Here is a 16,534-nt window from a genome sequence, read left to right as displayed (position 1 = left end):
GCCATGGGTCCTCTGCTGGAGAAGGCTCCAGTCCAGACCCGTGTCTGTGGCTCTCCTCACAGGAGGAGGAATCTGGGGGCCTCTCTTGAAGCCTGGATCCTCCCTTTAGACCATGCTTCTGACACTTGCGGCCCCAGCATGCCTTGCCCAAATAGCTCCAGGCACACTCCCTCAAGGGTGGACGACATCCCCAAGTGGGGTCGCCAAGCGGCAGCTGGCTGCAGGGGGTATGGGCAGTTTGCACACATGGACTACAGTGTCCATGTATGTGCCTGAGAGCCTCTGCTTGGGGGAGGAGGGCTCTGCGGGTGGGAAGACGAGGGGGAAGGCTGAGCCCAGGGCCCGCTCTTCTCCTGCCACCACATTTGGGCATGGAACTTGGAAAAATCAAAGAAGTTTAAATTAGAACCTGGCCTGCCAGGTCATTATCAAAGCACATTTGTCAAAGTAGGAGAATAGAACATATTTTATTTAACAGTTGTTAGCTTGATTGAAAACTTTTAAATATTTAGACATATGGTATGAGGCCTCCGTGTGTGTACTCTTGCCCTGGCCCTGCTGGCAATGGGGTGGGCTTGGGTCAGCCTCACCCGTCAGACCATAAGCTCCACCAGGGCGGGCGGCCCTCGATGTGCCCCTGCCCAGAGCACAGTGCCTGGCACAGAAGAGCAGACAATAAATACTGGCTGTGAGAAACAAATGGGATAATCCAGGCAAAATGCTTGGCATGATGCAAATTCCAATAAATATCAGCTGTCTTTGTCTGTTGCATAAATGAACAGGTGGGTGGGTGGGGCTGGGGGCCAAGAGCCGCAAGCTGAGGTGGCTTGTGTCTGAGGAGGGAAGGGGCCTGCTGTCCCGTGGGGTTCATGCTTCCTTTTTTTGAGGTCGTGTCCACCTTCCCCACACCCTGCAGGCCTGCCCAGCTCGTCATGGCAAAGTGGGCCACACATGGGCATATCTGACTGTCAGAGTGTCAAGAGGGGCTGGGAGCTCCTGCTAGGTAGGGCTCTGTCCCCTTCCCCCAGGACAGGACAGCTGGGGCAAGGTCCTTTTTTGCCTTCAGGGGCCTCCTCAGGTCCAGAGGGAACATACCCAGTTTAGTTCTGGCATAGGCCCAAAGGTTGGAGGGGTGGTAGCTGAAAGGACTGATTTTCCCCCTTATCCAGGCTGTGCTCTGGTGTGGGAGGAGCCTTTTCTGGGGAATGAGATCACTCACTGGGCCCTGAGCAAGCCACATTGTTGCTGCAGGCCTCAGTGTCCCCGTCTGTAAAAACGGGATTGTGTGTGGAACTGGCCATGTCGAGCAAGGACGCCAGGTGTGCACGTGGTGAACAGGATGAAGCCTTGTGCAGAACACCAGTGGGTCAGGGGCAGCAGAGGCCCAGGACCCCCAACGGGAAAGCAGATGAAATTGGCCCACAGCCAGCCTGAGAGGCCCAGGCGGGAGGTCATCCCTGAGGCCTGAGAAGGGCAGGTTCAGCCGCCCGCTGGAGGCTAGGTCTGTCCTGTTTCCACAGTGGGGAAGTGGTCACAGCTGCCCCATAACTGGCACAGTGCCAGCACGGGGCCAGGACCCACAGGGTCTCTGCGAAGGCCTCCACCAGAGGTGGACCACCAGAGGCAGCCAGGAAGCCCCTCACCAAGCTCCTCCTCCCAGCACCCACCATTCCAGGAAACAAACTGTCACCCCACACACGCTATCGCACACGCACAGTAGGCGCGATGCCACAGAGAAAAAAACCTAATTAATCCCAAAACAGGACGTGCGGGGCGGGGCCGGGGGTGGGGTGTAAATCACATTTTGCGAAGTGCCCACTAGGGGTCACCGTACCCTCAGAATCGAGGGTACAGAAGTCACATCGGCCTGCGGCTGTGCGCTGGCGGAGGGTCCCAGAGAGAAGGAGGCCCGGCTGCACGGCCTCCGCCGCCCAGCTGGTGTGGCAGGACTGCGGCCGCTGCCCCAGGCCCAGGCCTGCCGTCAGTGCGGCGGGAAGATGTCGTTGCACTGCTGCAGAATGAGCTCCACCACCTGGTTCTGGAAGACCATGGTCATGGGCATGCTGGTCTCTTCCACCTCGGGCCGCAGCAGCGTGGGCCCGAACACAATGGCCACGCTCTGAACCGACATGCGGTTCTGCTCGCCGTGCTCGATCACCCTGCGGCGAGGGTGAGTGGGATCAGGGCTTGGAACTGCTGGGATACGCGGGGGTTGAGGGGGTGCTCCAGCCTGGACCTGCCTCCCTCTTCCCGCGCAGCCCGCCCAGCTCACCGGCAGAGGTGCTGGAAGAGCAGCCGCAGCGTGTCGTGGTTGGGGGCGGGCAGCGAGCGCACCAGGTCGCGTACACAGCGGCTGCGCTGGGCCTGGTCCTGCAACTCTGGTTGAGCGAAGGGTCGGAGGGAGGGAGTCGGACGGGGAGATAGGGGGTGTCGGCCAGGCAAGGGGAGCCTGCCAAAGGGGTGGCCTGCCGCGCGCCTACCCCACCCGCCCCACCTGCCCCAGGTGCTCACTGATGGCCGCAATGAACTGGCGGAAGTGCGAGAAAGGGAAGAGGGGCTCGGGCAGCTCCCGAAAGAAGAGCTTCAGGGCACCGGTGATAACGTGGACGTCCTCCCAGCGCCCGTCTTCCAAGTCGAGGCGCTCATCTGTGGCGGAGGAAGGGAAAGGGGCCGAAGGAGGTCAGTACCCCTCGAGCCTTCAGGCACTGGGGCAGGGGAATGGGCACGGGCCTCACCGTGGTCCACTTTATAGCGCAGCTTCTGGATGGTGGCCAGGTTTCCACTGATGCGGTACAGCCCGTCGATGTCCAGACCTGGGGCAGAGGGAGGCGCTGACCCCGGGTTCGAGGGGTAGGGTGGGGATACGGGCCACTACTATGAATCCCACTCGGGGCTTCCCGTTCTTTCCCCCGGACCTGGTGGCCATCTAGGGGTCTCCAGCTTGCGGTCCTGGCGGGAGGCCAGCGAGCACCCCAATGCCTGCCTCCCTCACCCCCGCAGCGCACGTACCGCGGGCCTCGACGGCGCGGATGCATTGCTGCACGAAGCGCGGCACTCGGCTCCTCTCACGCTCACACAGCGCGGCCAGCGCGCAGCCGAACACCTGGTCTAGGGCAGAGGCTCGTCAGCGCCCGCCCGGCCTGCGCCGCCCCGTCCCCGGTCCCCGTTCCCCGCAGGCCTCGGGTACCTTTGATGTAGCCCTTCTCCCGCAGCGACTGCAGTGTGGGCCGCCTCTGGAGGAATTTGCGGAGCTTGTGCCGGACCTTGCTCAAGTCGCTCTCCAGACCCCCGGGGCCCAGGGCGGGCGCGGCTGCGGCGGGGGAGAACAGGACTGAGTCAGGAGGCGGCGCCGGGGTAGGCCGGGCAGGTCCCAGCTGTGGTCACCCCCGGGAGAGGCCTCCTGGGAGCCCCCAGTCCATCCCGCCTTGCGCACACCTGCACTCGGCCGCGCGTCTTCCTCTTTCTCCTGCCAGCTTCCCAGGCGCTCACTCGACCCGAAGTCCACGCTGCTGCTCTCGCTCTCCTCCTCAGGGGGCAGCTCTGCGGACTGGATTCCCGCAGCCTCAGAGAGGCGGGGCCTTGAGCCAGCTGCGGGTCCTTCCAGGATGGGGCAAGGGACGCGAAATGCCCTCCCAAAAGGCGTGGCCTTGAGACCCTCAGCGAAGAGTCCTCTCCCCCTAACCGGGTTAACTCCCCTCACCTCCACCAGTGAGCCTGAGAACATTCACTTCCCTTAGCTGCATGGAGCCCTTAAGGTGCAGAGACCTCATTTTCCTCAGCTCCTCTAACTAGGTCAGCATTCCTCAATATGTGGCTCCCAGTTCTGTCCCAGTACCTCCAGCTGTGGCCGGACCACTGCCCACAACTGCACCAACATCACCTCTCTGGCTCTGGAGTCCTACCTCTATTAATACAGCCAAAACTGCACTCGGTGTTGGCTCATAGGGAATTAAGTGTCAAAAAGCCCCAGGTCATTTCCAGGTCAATAGTTGTGAGAGGAGCCCCGTCCTGTCCTCTACTTATGCAATTGGTATTTTGAACCTTAAAAAAATGGTTGACTATTGAAATCAATCCTTCAAAATTTTATCTGCTAGCTTCAGTCTGCCATTGGTTGGCTTGCAGAGTGTATATTTGGCCTCCTGCCTCCTGTGAAATGGGAAATTCGTCTAGAATGTTCCCCTGCCCTCACCTGGAGAGTCCTCCTGTAGGGCCAACCCCAGGGCTGGATTCACAGACTTAGGAAGGCAGTTTCCTCAGCAGCCTACCCTGCCATCCCAGCCTGAGTGGGGGACTGTATTTGCATAATGGCCACCCTCTCCCCATCGCCCCTAGCGGCCCCAGGCTCTGCTTACCAGCTCCTGGATGCCCTGGGCAATGGCCTTGTGCCAGGTGCTGATGATGGCCTCTGAGTCGTGCTGGATCAGGTACTCTGAGCCATCTCGGCTCCGCAGCTGGAGGGACACATGTCACTGGGTCATCTCTGGTACCCTGGGTCTGCCCTGGAGGGGCCCCAGTTGGGGGTAGGTACAGAGATAGAGGTGACCTGTTTTTTGCCCCCAGGCACTCAGAGCTTAACGGGGCAAGGGCCTTATCCCAGCCAAGTTTTGGGTTTTCTGCATCACTTAAAGCAGTGGGTGACTGCATCTCTGTATTACAGATGAGCAAACAGGCTCAGCGAGTTTTAGCTGCTTCCTCATGGGCACACAGCTAGTCAGTGACGAGCGCAGAGCTGCAGGGCTCAATTGTCTGGTATACTTTCCCTCCCCCAGCCTGCCTCCCTGCAAGCCACAGAACATGGCAGGCCTCATGCAGAGCACTGGCCTGCAAACTAGGTGAAAGAAACTTCCTATGTGAGGCCGGGTGTGGTGGCTCACGCCTGGAATCCCAGTACTTTGGGAGGCTGAGGCAGGCGGATCACTTAAGGTCAGGGGTTTGAAACCAGCCTGGCCAACATGGTGAAACCCTGTCTCTACTAAAAATACAAAAATTAGCTGGGCTTGGTGGTGGGCGCCTGTAATCCCAGCTACTTGGGAGGCTGAGGCAGGAGAATTGCTTGAACCCGGGAGCAGAGATTGCAAGTGAGCTGAGATCGTGCCACTGCACCATTGCACTTCAGCCTAGGCAAGAGAGCAAGACTCTATCTCAAAAAAAAGAAAAAAAAGAAACTTCCTATGTGAGACCTCTGTCTACTAGACACAACAGTGAATATAAGGAGAGAGGATTTGAAAGCAGATCATGGCTGATTCCAGAGAAAGCAAGATTTCCTCTTGTCCCTCCCCATACACACACTGAGGACCCAGAAGCATTGTCCCACCTTCTGCAGCCAGGAGTAACTACCACCTCCCACATTCCAGCCTGGGCAACACATCTGATAGCCCACTTCATCATGAAGCATAAATTAAACAAAATGCCAGAGGGAAACTTGCCACTGCAGGACTGATGCTCAGAGTCCTTTCTGAGTTGGATGACAGCTTAGATGGATCTCTCATCTGCCTCTGGCTCTGAGGACCCAGTGTTCCAGGTTAATGTGAATGTTTGGCTGCTGCAGCTCACACCAACCCTGCCCTTTCGGTTCAGCAAGAATCAGAGACAGCAGAAACTGTCTCAGACACCAGGGAACAACTTCTAGAATCAGCATGGACTGTCTTTGGCTGTCCTTTTAAACTTGACTTGAAGACTATTTAAACTTCTTAAAAAAGAAAGAAAGAAAGAAAGAAAAAGTGGCATATCCCACCCCCTAGCCTTCCCCTACAAAGGCTAGAGAACCTCCAAGGGCAGATAACACAGCCTCACCCTAATCAAAGCAGACAAGAGCCCTGCTCGATTATCCCAGAGAATGGCTTGACAGCACTTCTAAAACCACAGCCATGATTGTTGGCAGCTCTCTCAAAACATAATCAGTTCATATTTGCAATTTTCATGTAGAAGGCAAAGTGTATCATTACACAGCAATGTATTTCACAAAATAGTCACCCCCAGCCAGGTGTAACAGCTCATCCCTGTAATCCTAGTGCTTTGGGAGGGTAAGGTGGGAGGAGTCCCTGAGACCAGGAGTTCAAGCCTGGGCAATATAGTGAGACCCTATCTCTAAAAAAAAGTTTTAAAAATTAGCCAGGCATGCTGGTGTGCACCTGTAGTTCCAACTACTCAGGAGGCTGAAGCGGGAGCATCACTTGAGCCCAGGAATTGGAAGCTGCAATGAGCTACAATTAAGCCACTGCACTCCAGCCTGGGCAACACAGTCAGACCCTATCTGTAAGAACAAACAAAACATTTATCCTGTTGAATACACAGGCAAATGCTAGCAGCTCTTGGAGTACTGTTGTGGAAGTTTTCTGTGACTTTGGGGTGACTAGGAAGACCTGCTTTGAAAATTTCCTGGACCCAACAAAGCCATCCATCCTCAGTGATATAAAATTTGGGGCTATCTCTTGAGGAAAACCCTGGAGTTGCCTACAGGCTGCCCTGCACAGAGGGAGGATGGCCAGCAGTCAACCAGGAGGCAGGGGCTGGTGATTTCCACTCAGGCTTGCCCACCTTCCCACTGGCCTGAACAGCACCTGCCTTCCAGTCCTTGTCAGCAAAGACAACCCAGAAAATCCTATTCTGAAACTTTCATCAAAAGCCCATCAGAGATGACCTTCATCGAGAACTGTTTGAAGGATATCCTATCCCTCAAAGTCAGGGGAGAAACATGCCTAGCAAAGGTGATGTCTCAGGCTGGGCATGGTGGCTCACACCTGTAATCTCAGCACTTTGGGAGGCCAAGGTGGGTAGATCATCTGAGGCCAGGAGTTTGAGACCAGCCTGGCCAACATGGTGAAACCCCATCTTTACTAAATACAAAGAAATTAGCCAGGCATGCTGGCAGGCACCTGTAGTCCCAGCTACTCGGGAGACTGAGGCAGAAGAATAGCTTGAACCCAGGAGGCGGAGTTGCAGTAAGCTGAGATTGCACCACTGCACTCCAGCCTGGGTGACAGAGCAAGACTCCATCTCAAATAATAATAATAATAATAAAAGTGATGTCTCTCCTCAATTTAATACCATGGCAGATATTGTGAGTTGATCACAGAACTCTACCCTGTCAAGCCCAGAGAAGGCTTCAGAATTCTTCTCAAGGAGGCTCCAGGCTGGGCACAGTGGCTCATGCCTGTAATCCCAACACTTTGGGAGGCTGAGACTGGAGGATAACTTAAGGCTATGAGCTTGAGACCAACCCAGGCAACACAGACCCCATCTCCATAGAAACTAAAACTAGCCAGATATGATGGAACACGCCTATAGTCCTAGCTTCTCAGAAGGAAGCCTTAGGTGGGAGGATCGGTTGAGCCCAGGGACTTGCGGCCTCAGTGAGCTATGACCGCACTGCTGCACTTCAGCCTGGGCAACAGAGCAAGACCCTGTCTCTAAAAACAAAACCAAAAATAAAACCTCAGAAGACTCCAGATCTACTCATCAGAGTGGCTCGTGAGATGAAACCAGTTTTCCAACTTCACTTTGTAGAGATCCTGGTTCTAGAACTGACTGGAGCTTGGTGAATAACCAGGAAACTACACACTCAGGTTCTGTGCAGAACTGCTTTTTCTGGGCTCGGACACGAGGTCATGCTGTTGGCCTTCATCATAATAAAGCTGCCTGAAGCAGCCCAGATCCTGAATTAAACCTCCCTGGAGCTGTTTTGCAGAGTACCTGCCTCGTCCTTCTAGATCCCATGTTCATGGAGCTACACGCAATAAATTTAAGAGTGAAGGGTTAGGAAAAAGCTTTGATTCCCTCAACATCTGGGTGGGTTTTATTAGCTTTTCAACGACAAAAAGACATGCACCTGATAGGCCTTCTCTTTTCACCTTACCCAGCAGGAAAGTCGGAGCTAAGTTTTCTTTAGCAACCACCTTAGCACCCGTACATCGTCTGCCCCCCAATTCCTCTCCATCTTGAGCCCCATCTCTAACTTGTTTTTCATGGTCCTGGCTTTTCAGTGAATTTGCCAGTTCACCACATGTGTTTCTGTTGTGATCTGCCTCAAACCTTCTAGGGACTGAGGTCAGGGCAAAAGTAGTTTAAAAACCAGACAACACGTGGATGGTGAAGGCTGTGGCACTGGGAGGACACTTCTGGGTCTTCTCTCCCTTCTTGTGGGGGTAGCCTGGTAGTCTTGCCCACTGTCCCAGTTTATTCACTGGGGATGTAGTCCAGTTGGAAATGGGGCTCTGGCTCAGGGGCAGGGAAGGGGACCTAGGGAGAAAGAGGTTTCCCAACCAGGCCTGTCACAGTAAGCAGCCAGGGATAGGGAGCCTCCTGTCTCTCTCAGGCTGGGTTGAGGGCTGCCATTCCACGCATGAGAATTTCCTCTCCCAGAGGCCTTACTCCTCACCATCCTCCAGGGCAAGGATTATTATTAACTCAGCTTCTGGAGAGGGAACTGCAGAATCTGTGACGCTAGAAACACAGGACAGGTCCCCTGGGGGGAGGGGGGCAGTGTTGGCCTTGAGCCCCGAGAATGGCAGCCCCAATTCTTCCCAGGTCCTCCTTCTTGGGGCTTGCCTATAGTAAGGGTCCCAGAGCACTGCCCACAACTGCATCAATGTCACCTCTCTAGCTCTGGATTCCTACCTCTATTAATACAGCCAAAAGCTGCACTCAGTGTTGGCTCATAGGGAATTAAGGGTCAAAAAGCTCCAGGTCATTTCCAGATGGTTATCAGAGGGCTGGCAGGCATCACTAAGCCCCTTCCCTCCTTCTCCCCACCCCCACCACTCACCTCAAGCACATTCTTCTTACTGGATTTGTCTTTGGGGGCCCAGGAGAGAGAGGCCCCCCTCAGCTCCACTGTGTACTCAGGGGTGGAAAACTTGGAAGGCTGCCTCTGTGGGAGGAGAAGGAAGGTCACAGTAGCCCTTGGCTCAGATGTGTCTGCTGTGGCACTCTGGCTCTAGGAATAGGATGGGGTCACTGGCATGGCCAGTAAACAACTCTGGGGGAAACAGCCCCAAGGGTTCCTGGACCCAGAGACCCTGATGCTTCTTAACTACAGAGCCTGCTGGCTGTCATGTCCACTGCTGCTCACCCTCCCAGGGAGGACAGGAAAAGAGCACAGCCTGCATACCCGCAAGCAGGTGCATCCGCCCCCAGCCTCCCTGCCCTCCAGGCTGGAGCTGGCCACCCTCAAGACTGTTCCCCATCTCCCAGGGGCTGAAACTGCTTGTCTTGGAGTGAAACTGCCAGCATCACCCCTTCCCTGCCAAGGCCCAGCTCCTCTAACTCATGGACCACTCTCTCAGACCTGGTCATCTCCTAGCCAGATTAAATAGAGCAGATATGGGCTGGGCACAGTGGCTCATGCCTGTAATCCCAGCACTTTGGGAGGCCAAGGTGGGTGGTCTCACCTGAGGTCAGGAGTCCAGGACCAGCCTGGCCAACATAGTGAAATCTTGTCTCTGCTAAAAATACAAATACTAGCCAGGCATGGTGGCACATGCCTGTAGTCCCAGCTACTCGAGAAGCTGAGGCAGGAGAACTCAGGAGGCAGAGGTTGCAGTGAGCTGAGATCACACCACTGCATTCCAGCCTGGGTGACAGAGTGAGACTCTATCTCAAAAAAAAAAAAAGAGAAGACGGGATGGTCCCTGCCTTGGGGACCCGGCCTCACCAGGCCGCCTGCAGCCGAGGTCTTTGAGTCCTTGAAGAATGTCAGGACGCCACCCTCCAACACCGTCCAGGAGGCACTCCAGTGCTTCTTCCTAGTGGGGGGTGGGGAAGTGGGGGTGGCAGGACTTAGATTTGATCCTGGCCTGAGGGCCTCCTCCCACCCCAGGAACAAGCCAGAGCTTAGGAACACAGGCTGGGGCGCCCCACTATGAGGGCCGGAATCCCGACTCTAACACCTAGCAGCCACGGGACCTCGAGCAAGTCGCTTTATCTTGCAGTGCCTCAGTGTCCACAGAGGACCACTCACAAAGTTGATGTGAGGATTAGTAAGAGCCTGGCATACAGGAAGTACTCAGTGAACATCATCACCAGGGCCCACCCTGCCCCAGCCTGGGTATAGACAGGCTCTCACCGGAGCCGCTTTCCCTTGTCTGCCGTCTTGGTGCGATGGAGCACCCCTGCCTTCTCCAAGGTCTTGGTCTAAGAGAGAGAAGGGGAAAGAGTGGGTAATTAAGGGGTGAGCTATGGGGAGCAGACGCTGGTGTCCTGCTCAGCTGTCACTTTTTATGGTCTGGGCCTGTCTCCACTGAACCCCCCTTATCAGCCCCACCACCTGGCTGGGGGTGGGGGATGGGGGCGGTGATGCCTACCCTCACAGCAGCTGTGGCAGGAGAGATTTCCTCCCAGTTCCCAACCTCATCCGACTCTGCTGGGACCTATGGGGGAGACAGATATATTCCACCCAGTTCTTCCTCTCAGGACCTCCAGAAGCCCCCAACTGCTTCTGCGGTGGTCCCACCAGGACCTGAATGCCTCCTCCCCTACCTTCTCCTCTGGAGGGCTGGACTGGGCTGGGGTGTCACTGTCCTGGCTGGATTTATGGATGCTTCGAGGGGCAGGGACAGGGACCTGGGGAGAAAGACACAGTCATATGTGATCCCTTCCTCTCTCCCCAGCACCCCCCTTTCCCCAGGTTGTTACCTGGGGAAGCTCCCATCGAACGGAGGAGTCCTCTGGGTTGTAGAAGTATGGCTTCCCATGGGGGTCCTCCAGCCTCACCCACTGTGGGGAGAGGAACTGTCAGGGCTCCCAGCCTGGCTCATGAGAGGGAAGGAAAAGGTTCCCTCTAACCAGGTTCCAAGACAGCACCAGGGACTCTGGAGGGGGAGGTGCAGGCGACTGCATTTGGCTGGTTTGCGCTGCAGTTTAGAGCACTAAGGCGAGCTATTAGTGAGGAAGGACTCCGAGGCTGTTCAGGTCCATCTCCCCGTTGTCCCTACCTGCTCCTGGGTGAAGTGGTTGGTGTAGACCGTCTGCTTGTCCTGGCTAACGTGACATGACCAGCCGGGAGGTGTGGACAAGGGAGAAGTGGGGCCGGGCTCACTGAAGGAGCCCACGGGAGAATAGTCCTCCTCAGGGTAACTGGTCAGCGACTCGGGGTAGTCAGTCTCGGGGGTGGGGGGCTGCGGGGAGCAGAAGATGGAGTCAGAGGCTCTGAGTGCCAATACTTCCTGCTGGCCCTGCCCTTTTGGACCAGACACACCCCCTTGCCCTCTGGTCCCTGAGGCTGTGGGAGCAGGAGGAGGGGTCAGAGGCAGAGGTAGCCCCGCCCACCCAGGTCCCGCTCCTTATTCTCTGGTCCCTGGGTCTGTGGGAGCAAGAGACGAGGTCACAGGTATTCAGAAGTAGCCCCGCCCACCAAGTCCCGCCCCTCACCGGTGTGTCCCGGGGCCTCTGGGAGCAGGAGGCGGGGTCAGAGGCGTCCAGGGGGTAGCCCCGCCCACTCCAGCCCCGCCCCTCACCCGTGGGTTCCTAGGGCTGCCAGGGCTCAGGCCCGGCTGCATCTCCAGCTCCTCCTCGGGCTCGTCTTCGGCCTCGTCTTCCCAGGCCGTCTCGCCCGTCAGCGGGTTGTAGAAGAACACCCTGCGGCTCTCCTCATCCCAGTACTGGCCCCACTCGGTCTCGAAGCTCACGTGGCTGCCCACTGAGGCAGGGGAGGTGGCTGGGCTGGCAGCGCCCTCGGCAGCCTCAAAGGGCGACTCCCAGGTGGTAACGCCTGTGTCCGGGTTGTAGTAGTAGGGGCGCCCGGTGCCCGCGTCCGTGTGCGTCTCCCACACCGGGCTGGGAAGAGGGGCCGCTGAGGCGCCCGGCGAAGTGGCCCGGGGCTGCCTTTCTATGTTCGCGTACACGGGCTCCGGGGGGTCGTCCACCTGCGGGAGGAGAAAACCTTTGTGTTTTCAGAAGCCTTCCAAAATGCTAACGGAGGTCCCATCTGGGCAGTGCGATTATAGGGGTTTATTTGTTTTTGTTTTGTTTTGTTTTCTTTAAGCTTTCCTGCAGCCTCAAAATTTTGTACAATAAAGCTTTTTAAAAATCAGAAGTTCCAAAAGAAAAAACAAAAGACGTAAAAAAAAGTCAGAAGTTCCTGTGCTGTCTATGACACCGTCACTAAGCTGTAAACTCCTTGAAAGGGGAAGCACCTGTTCAAAGTGGCCTCTCACTGAGCATTAGCCCCTTGGGTAACCTTCAGAAAGTCACACTACTTCTCTGCCTCAGTTTCCTGGGTGTGAAATGTCTGCTCTGCCCATTTCAGAAATTGTAGTGAAGAGTGAATGAGGAAATGTTATTGAAAGTGCTTTGTAACGTTTTTAGTGCCCCAGATGGGTGGGTCAATTCCATTAATTAGATTTATCAACCACAATAAAACATCGATAACCCAGTTCTCACAGAGGCAAGTCAGAGGTTGGGTAGGAACTGAGAAGTTGCCTGGGGCGTGCCCATTTGTGGTGCCCATTCAAGGCCATGCTGCATTCTTCCAGCCCCACTGAGAACTCCCACCCCACCTCCCTGCCAGCCCAGAAAACTCTAGGATTGGAATCAGTACCATGTCTGGATTTGGGAACTGAACTTTCCAAGGTGAAGTTTGCAGGTGTGAGATTCAATTCCAGACAAGAGAGGGAGAGAGGATGGCCAAATGGGCTGGAGAACGGAGGGGCGAAGAGACATGAATCATTTTCCCCCACCCCAAAGGACAGCGAGGGCAGCTGGGGGTTCAATCACATAGAATATAAACCTGGCCATGCTTAAGTCTTCCAGAACAGAGGCTCTCCTGATTCACACCTCAGAGCTCCCTGCTAGTTGCAGGGCAAAGTCTAAGTAAGCCCTTAACCAGACCCAAGAGACAGTCCCTCACCGGCCCGCACTTCCACTATTATTTCCTGCCACTCCTTGCCCCTTGCCTTGAACTTTAAGCTCCAGTAGCACCACTGTGTACTCGGGGGTGATCCCCACCCTCCCTGCTGCATTTCCTCCAGGCGGAGGCTCATCTGTGACCTGCCCAGGCCTGCCTCCTCCCCTTTTTTGCCTGGTTGACTCTGATTCCTTCTTCAGGACTCAGTTCAGGTGCCAGGTTCCAGCCTTTTCCCAAGATTCCCTTGTCCCTGTGCCTCCACATTCAGCCCAGCACCCCCAGCCCTGCAGAGGGACAGATGACTACATTCTCAGACCCCAGGCAGCGGCACGGCATTCGGGGATTAGTACTATTTTCTAAGCATACACAACGCTTCAAGGGGAAAGCGGATTTCCAAATTTCGATTTTGTATTTTTGGAAACCTTCCAGAATGCTACCAAAGGTCCCCCTCTGAGCACTGTGATTATAGGGGTTTATTTGTTTTTGTTTTGTTTTCTTTGAGCTTTTCTGCAAACTCAACATTTTCTACTACAAAACTTTTTAAAAAATCACAGAAGTTCCTCTGCTGACTGTGACACCATCACTAAGCTGTAAACTCCTCGAAAGAGGAAGCACCTGTTCAAGGTGGCCTCTCCCTGAGCCTTAGTCAGATGCCTGAACAAACAAAACAAAAAAACACATTCATTTTTCATCAAATTGATGCTAAAAAAGCAAAGCAAACCAAACCAACAAAGAGAAGGAAAGAAGAACATTCACGCACCCAACACAGATTCATCACCTGCTCTGTGCCAGGCATGGTTGGAGGCACAGGGAATACAGCAGTGAACAAAGGGACACTAATCCCTCCCCCACCGGGCCGGCGCTCAAGTGCACCTGTGTGTCAATGTCGGGGATGACAACATGGACAACATGTCAGTGCTGGTCACTGCTAAGCAAGAAATGAAAACACCATCAAAGAAGAGAATGGTACAGTTTTAGACAGGGTGGTGATCCCCAGGTGCCCGGGGGCTGGTAGAGCTGGGGATCGCAGTCCATCAGTTCTTTGCTGCTCTCCACTTCCTCCAGGCTCCCATGTGACTGAAAGGGGACCCTCCACCCCACTTCTCCTTTAGTAGAGGGCACCACAGCCCTCATGTGGCAACCTGTAGTCCAAGCGCAACAGGCCTCTCACCAGCCCTCACCACAAAAGGCATCCTCCCACCTTCATGCCTTTGCTCCAGCCATTCCCTCAGCCTGGAACTCCCTCCTCTGGTTCTCTGCCTACCCAAGCCCTGCTCTCCCGTGGTGCTCAGCTGAGAAGACTCTCCAGGGAGAGGTCAAACCTGCTGGCTCTCTGCTCACTTCTCTGTTAGGGCCCAATGGCGTTCTGCCGTGCTGCACAGCCAGTTGTCCAGCCATCTGCCCACCTTCTGTGCCCCAAAAGGCGAGATTTTCTGGAGAGCAAGACTAAGGATAATGTAGCTGATTCCATTTGCCCCACAGCAGCTGGGCCAACACCCTGAAGCACACAGCAGCTCTGCTACAAACACTTACTGCTTGAGTACACAAGTCTAACCCATGCCAAACTTCAGCAACAAACACGCCTGACGCTACAGGAGAGCCTGGAATGAGCTTGAACTTTCTGAAGAGGAGGGTTGAAACCAGGAGACTCCTGGGGAGGGCCGGATGGGAGCAGCGGCAAGAGGAAGGCAGAGGAACTGGACACACCTCCCATCCTCCCAGCTGAACCCACCGGGGCAGGGGTTGAAAGGCCCCACCAGGGGTGGAAGAGTGGATGGAGCAGGAATTTCTACTTGGCAGGCTGGGGGCCACGGCTCTGAGTCCATGAGGAGTCCCAGGCCAGTGAGGCTGAGGGGTCCTCACACAAAGGACTATCCCCAGCGGGGACAGAGGAGATTCAGGAGGTAGAAGTTTAGGTCCCCAGCATGACAGAGCTGTCACAAGGAAGAGAAGACGTGGCATCACGCTTCGGGGGCAGAGCAGTGCTCCTTTGAAGGAAGCATTCTGGGGACTGGGTCTCCCAGACACACAGGCTGCCTCTGGAGGTAGAGGGGCCCTCGCTGGAGGTGACTGAGCAGAGTCCACTCCCGGTTAGGGAAGTGACAGCGCTACGGTGGGCGTTGAACTGCAACGTCCTTCAGGTCCCTTCAAACTCTAGAATTCGCCACAGAGCCCCGCATTGCTGAGCTAGAGATGCGCTCCTCTCCAGGCAGAGCCTCAGCTGGGTTCTCACCAGCTCTTGGGGCAGGTGTGGTCACGCCCTCCACATCCTCTGGCCTTCAAGGACTTACAGCAGTGCCTGCCACCCCTACCCTCCTCCTTGCTCCTGCTCATGGGGGCCCAGACAAGACCCAGAGAGGCAGCTCGTAAGCAGGGGCCCGATTATGGAACCAATGGCTCTCGAGTCACATCCTAGAGACAAGAAGTGGCCTTCCCACCGCAGGCCGGAGGAGGAGCCACAAGGCCCCGGCGCTCAGGCCCCAGCTGCCCGGCACCCTGGCACTTCCTTGCAGAGGTTCACCCCTTGTCTCCAATTCCCTCCCTGTCCACAAGCAGGCGGCAGTCCTGCCGCTCTTGCCACTTCTTGGACGGGCAGGGCCTCTGAGAAGGAAAGAGAAAAGGAAGGATGAACCCCAACTTCCAGGAGGCTCACTGCTCTGAGCCCCAGCTCACCCGGCACCCCTTGACCCCAGCATCCCCTACCTGTGCTCGCAAGGCTCGACTCTGCCTCCTGGTCACTTTGGCGATCATGTCCACCATCCTGGCCCTTCTGAGCCGTCAGGACAGAGCCCTGGGAAGGTTTTGGGGGTGGAGCCCAGGGACACTATCCCAGTGCTGGCACAGGGCAAGAGGGAAACAAGAAGTTGCCTCGAGATGGCAGGAGGCTGAGACTCCAGCCCATTTCCTGTCAGGGCAGCGGAAGTGCTGTCTGAGTCAGGCGGGTGGGGTGGAGGGGCCTCAGGTTGGGGGTATTTTTATGCTTCTAGAAACACCGCTGGCTGCCCCACTCAGTGCTCTAATGACCTGTGAGTTGCATCCCAGGCTCAGACACAGCCATGGTGTGGGCTGCACAGGGGAAGATCACCCCCCAGATGCAGCCGTAGTGCGGGATGCACAGAGAGAATCACGGCGGGGCCTGTCGGGGACGGGCGCCAGGAACAGACAGGGCGGGCAGAGGAAGCGCTGAGTGCTGGGGGCCTGGCTGGCCTGGAGTAGCTCCTGGGGCGGAAACAGGACAATGAGTGGTAATCTACTCCCTCCAGGCCCAGGGAGGACGTGATGGGAAAGAGGAAGCTAGTGGGGGGGAGGGGAAGGGTTCCCAAAGAGGAAGGGGTCTGGGCCGATGTGATATCAGAGGGAGCTGGCTTCTGGGCTGCGCCAGCCCCAAGGAGGACAGGAAGGATTCTGACCACCCCACGATCTGGCCGCCTGACCACCTGGGTCTGTCTCCTCCAGACTTGGTCACCAAGATGCATGTGCCCTCCCGTGCCTGCGTGCCCACATCCACCCACTCCCACCTGCGTGTCCACATACGTGTACAAGTGTGCCCGTGCCTGTCCCCTGGTCTCCAAGGACCCAGAGAAGAGGGCCAGGCACCAGCTTCTTCTAGGAGGAAGGTTAGATCTTCTTCCTGGCCTCTCTTCCCTTCACCCCCTCATGCGGGGGTGTCAGACCCCAGCCACGCACATTGTA

The 16,534-nt window shown here is 56.1% G+C and overlaps 1 protein-coding gene across 5 annotated transcripts in view; it reads right to left on the bottom strand.

Moving 5' to 3' along the window:
* Window positions 1-448: 448 nt before the first annotated feature.
* The window catches only part of ARHGAP27 (Rho GTPase activating protein 27), a 33,162-nt gene continuing 17,076 nt past the window's right edge, over window positions 449-16,534 (bottom strand). For 2 of the 5 annotated variants that reach the window (XM_064369243.1, XM_064369246.1), the window contains exons 2-17: window positions 11,454-11,861; window positions 10,932-11,114; window positions 10,633-10,713; window positions 10,477-10,560; window positions 10,302-10,367; window positions 10,064-10,131; window positions 9,653-9,743; window positions 8,765-8,869; window positions 4,353-4,451; window positions 3,436-3,562; window positions 3,188-3,310; window positions 3,010-3,108; window positions 2,736-2,813; window positions 2,512-2,646; window positions 2,273-2,378; window positions 449-2,159 (exon numbers count right to left, since the gene is read on the bottom strand). In XM_064369243.1, the coding sequence (XP_064225313.1) occupies window positions 1,982-2,159; window positions 2,273-2,378; window positions 2,512-2,646; window positions 2,736-2,813; window positions 3,010-3,108; window positions 3,188-3,310; window positions 3,436-3,562; window positions 4,353-4,451; window positions 8,765-8,869; window positions 9,653-9,743; window positions 10,064-10,131; window positions 10,302-10,367; window positions 10,477-10,560; window positions 10,633-10,713; window positions 10,932-11,114; window positions 11,454-11,861 (2,031 nt within the window). In that variant the 3' untranslated portion in view covers window positions 449-1,981. Of the gene's footprint in view, window positions 2,160-2,272; window positions 2,379-2,511; window positions 2,647-2,735; window positions 2,814-3,009; window positions 3,109-3,187; window positions 3,311-3,435; window positions 3,563-4,352; window positions 4,452-8,764; window positions 8,870-9,652; window positions 9,744-10,063; window positions 10,132-10,301; window positions 10,368-10,476; window positions 10,561-10,632; window positions 10,714-10,931; window positions 11,115-11,453; window positions 11,862-15,544; window positions 15,938-16,534 lie in introns of those variants that run through there. The other 3 variants (XM_064369244.1, XM_064369245.1, XM_021673698.2) reach the window with 3 other exon arrangements.

Source organism: Aotus nancymaae, unplaced genomic scaffold (genome assembly GCF_030222135.1).
Source record: "Aotus nancymaae isolate 86718 unplaced genomic scaffold, 86718_ANA_hifiasm-v0.15.2.pri h1tg000089l, whole genome shotgun sequence".
In the NCBI taxonomy this organism is placed as follows: domain Eukaryota; kingdom Metazoa; phylum Chordata; class Mammalia; order Primates; family Aotidae; genus Aotus; species Aotus nancymaae.
The sequence above is the reverse complement of the archived record's forward strand: the minus strand, read 5'-3'. Positions and strand labels throughout refer to the sequence as shown.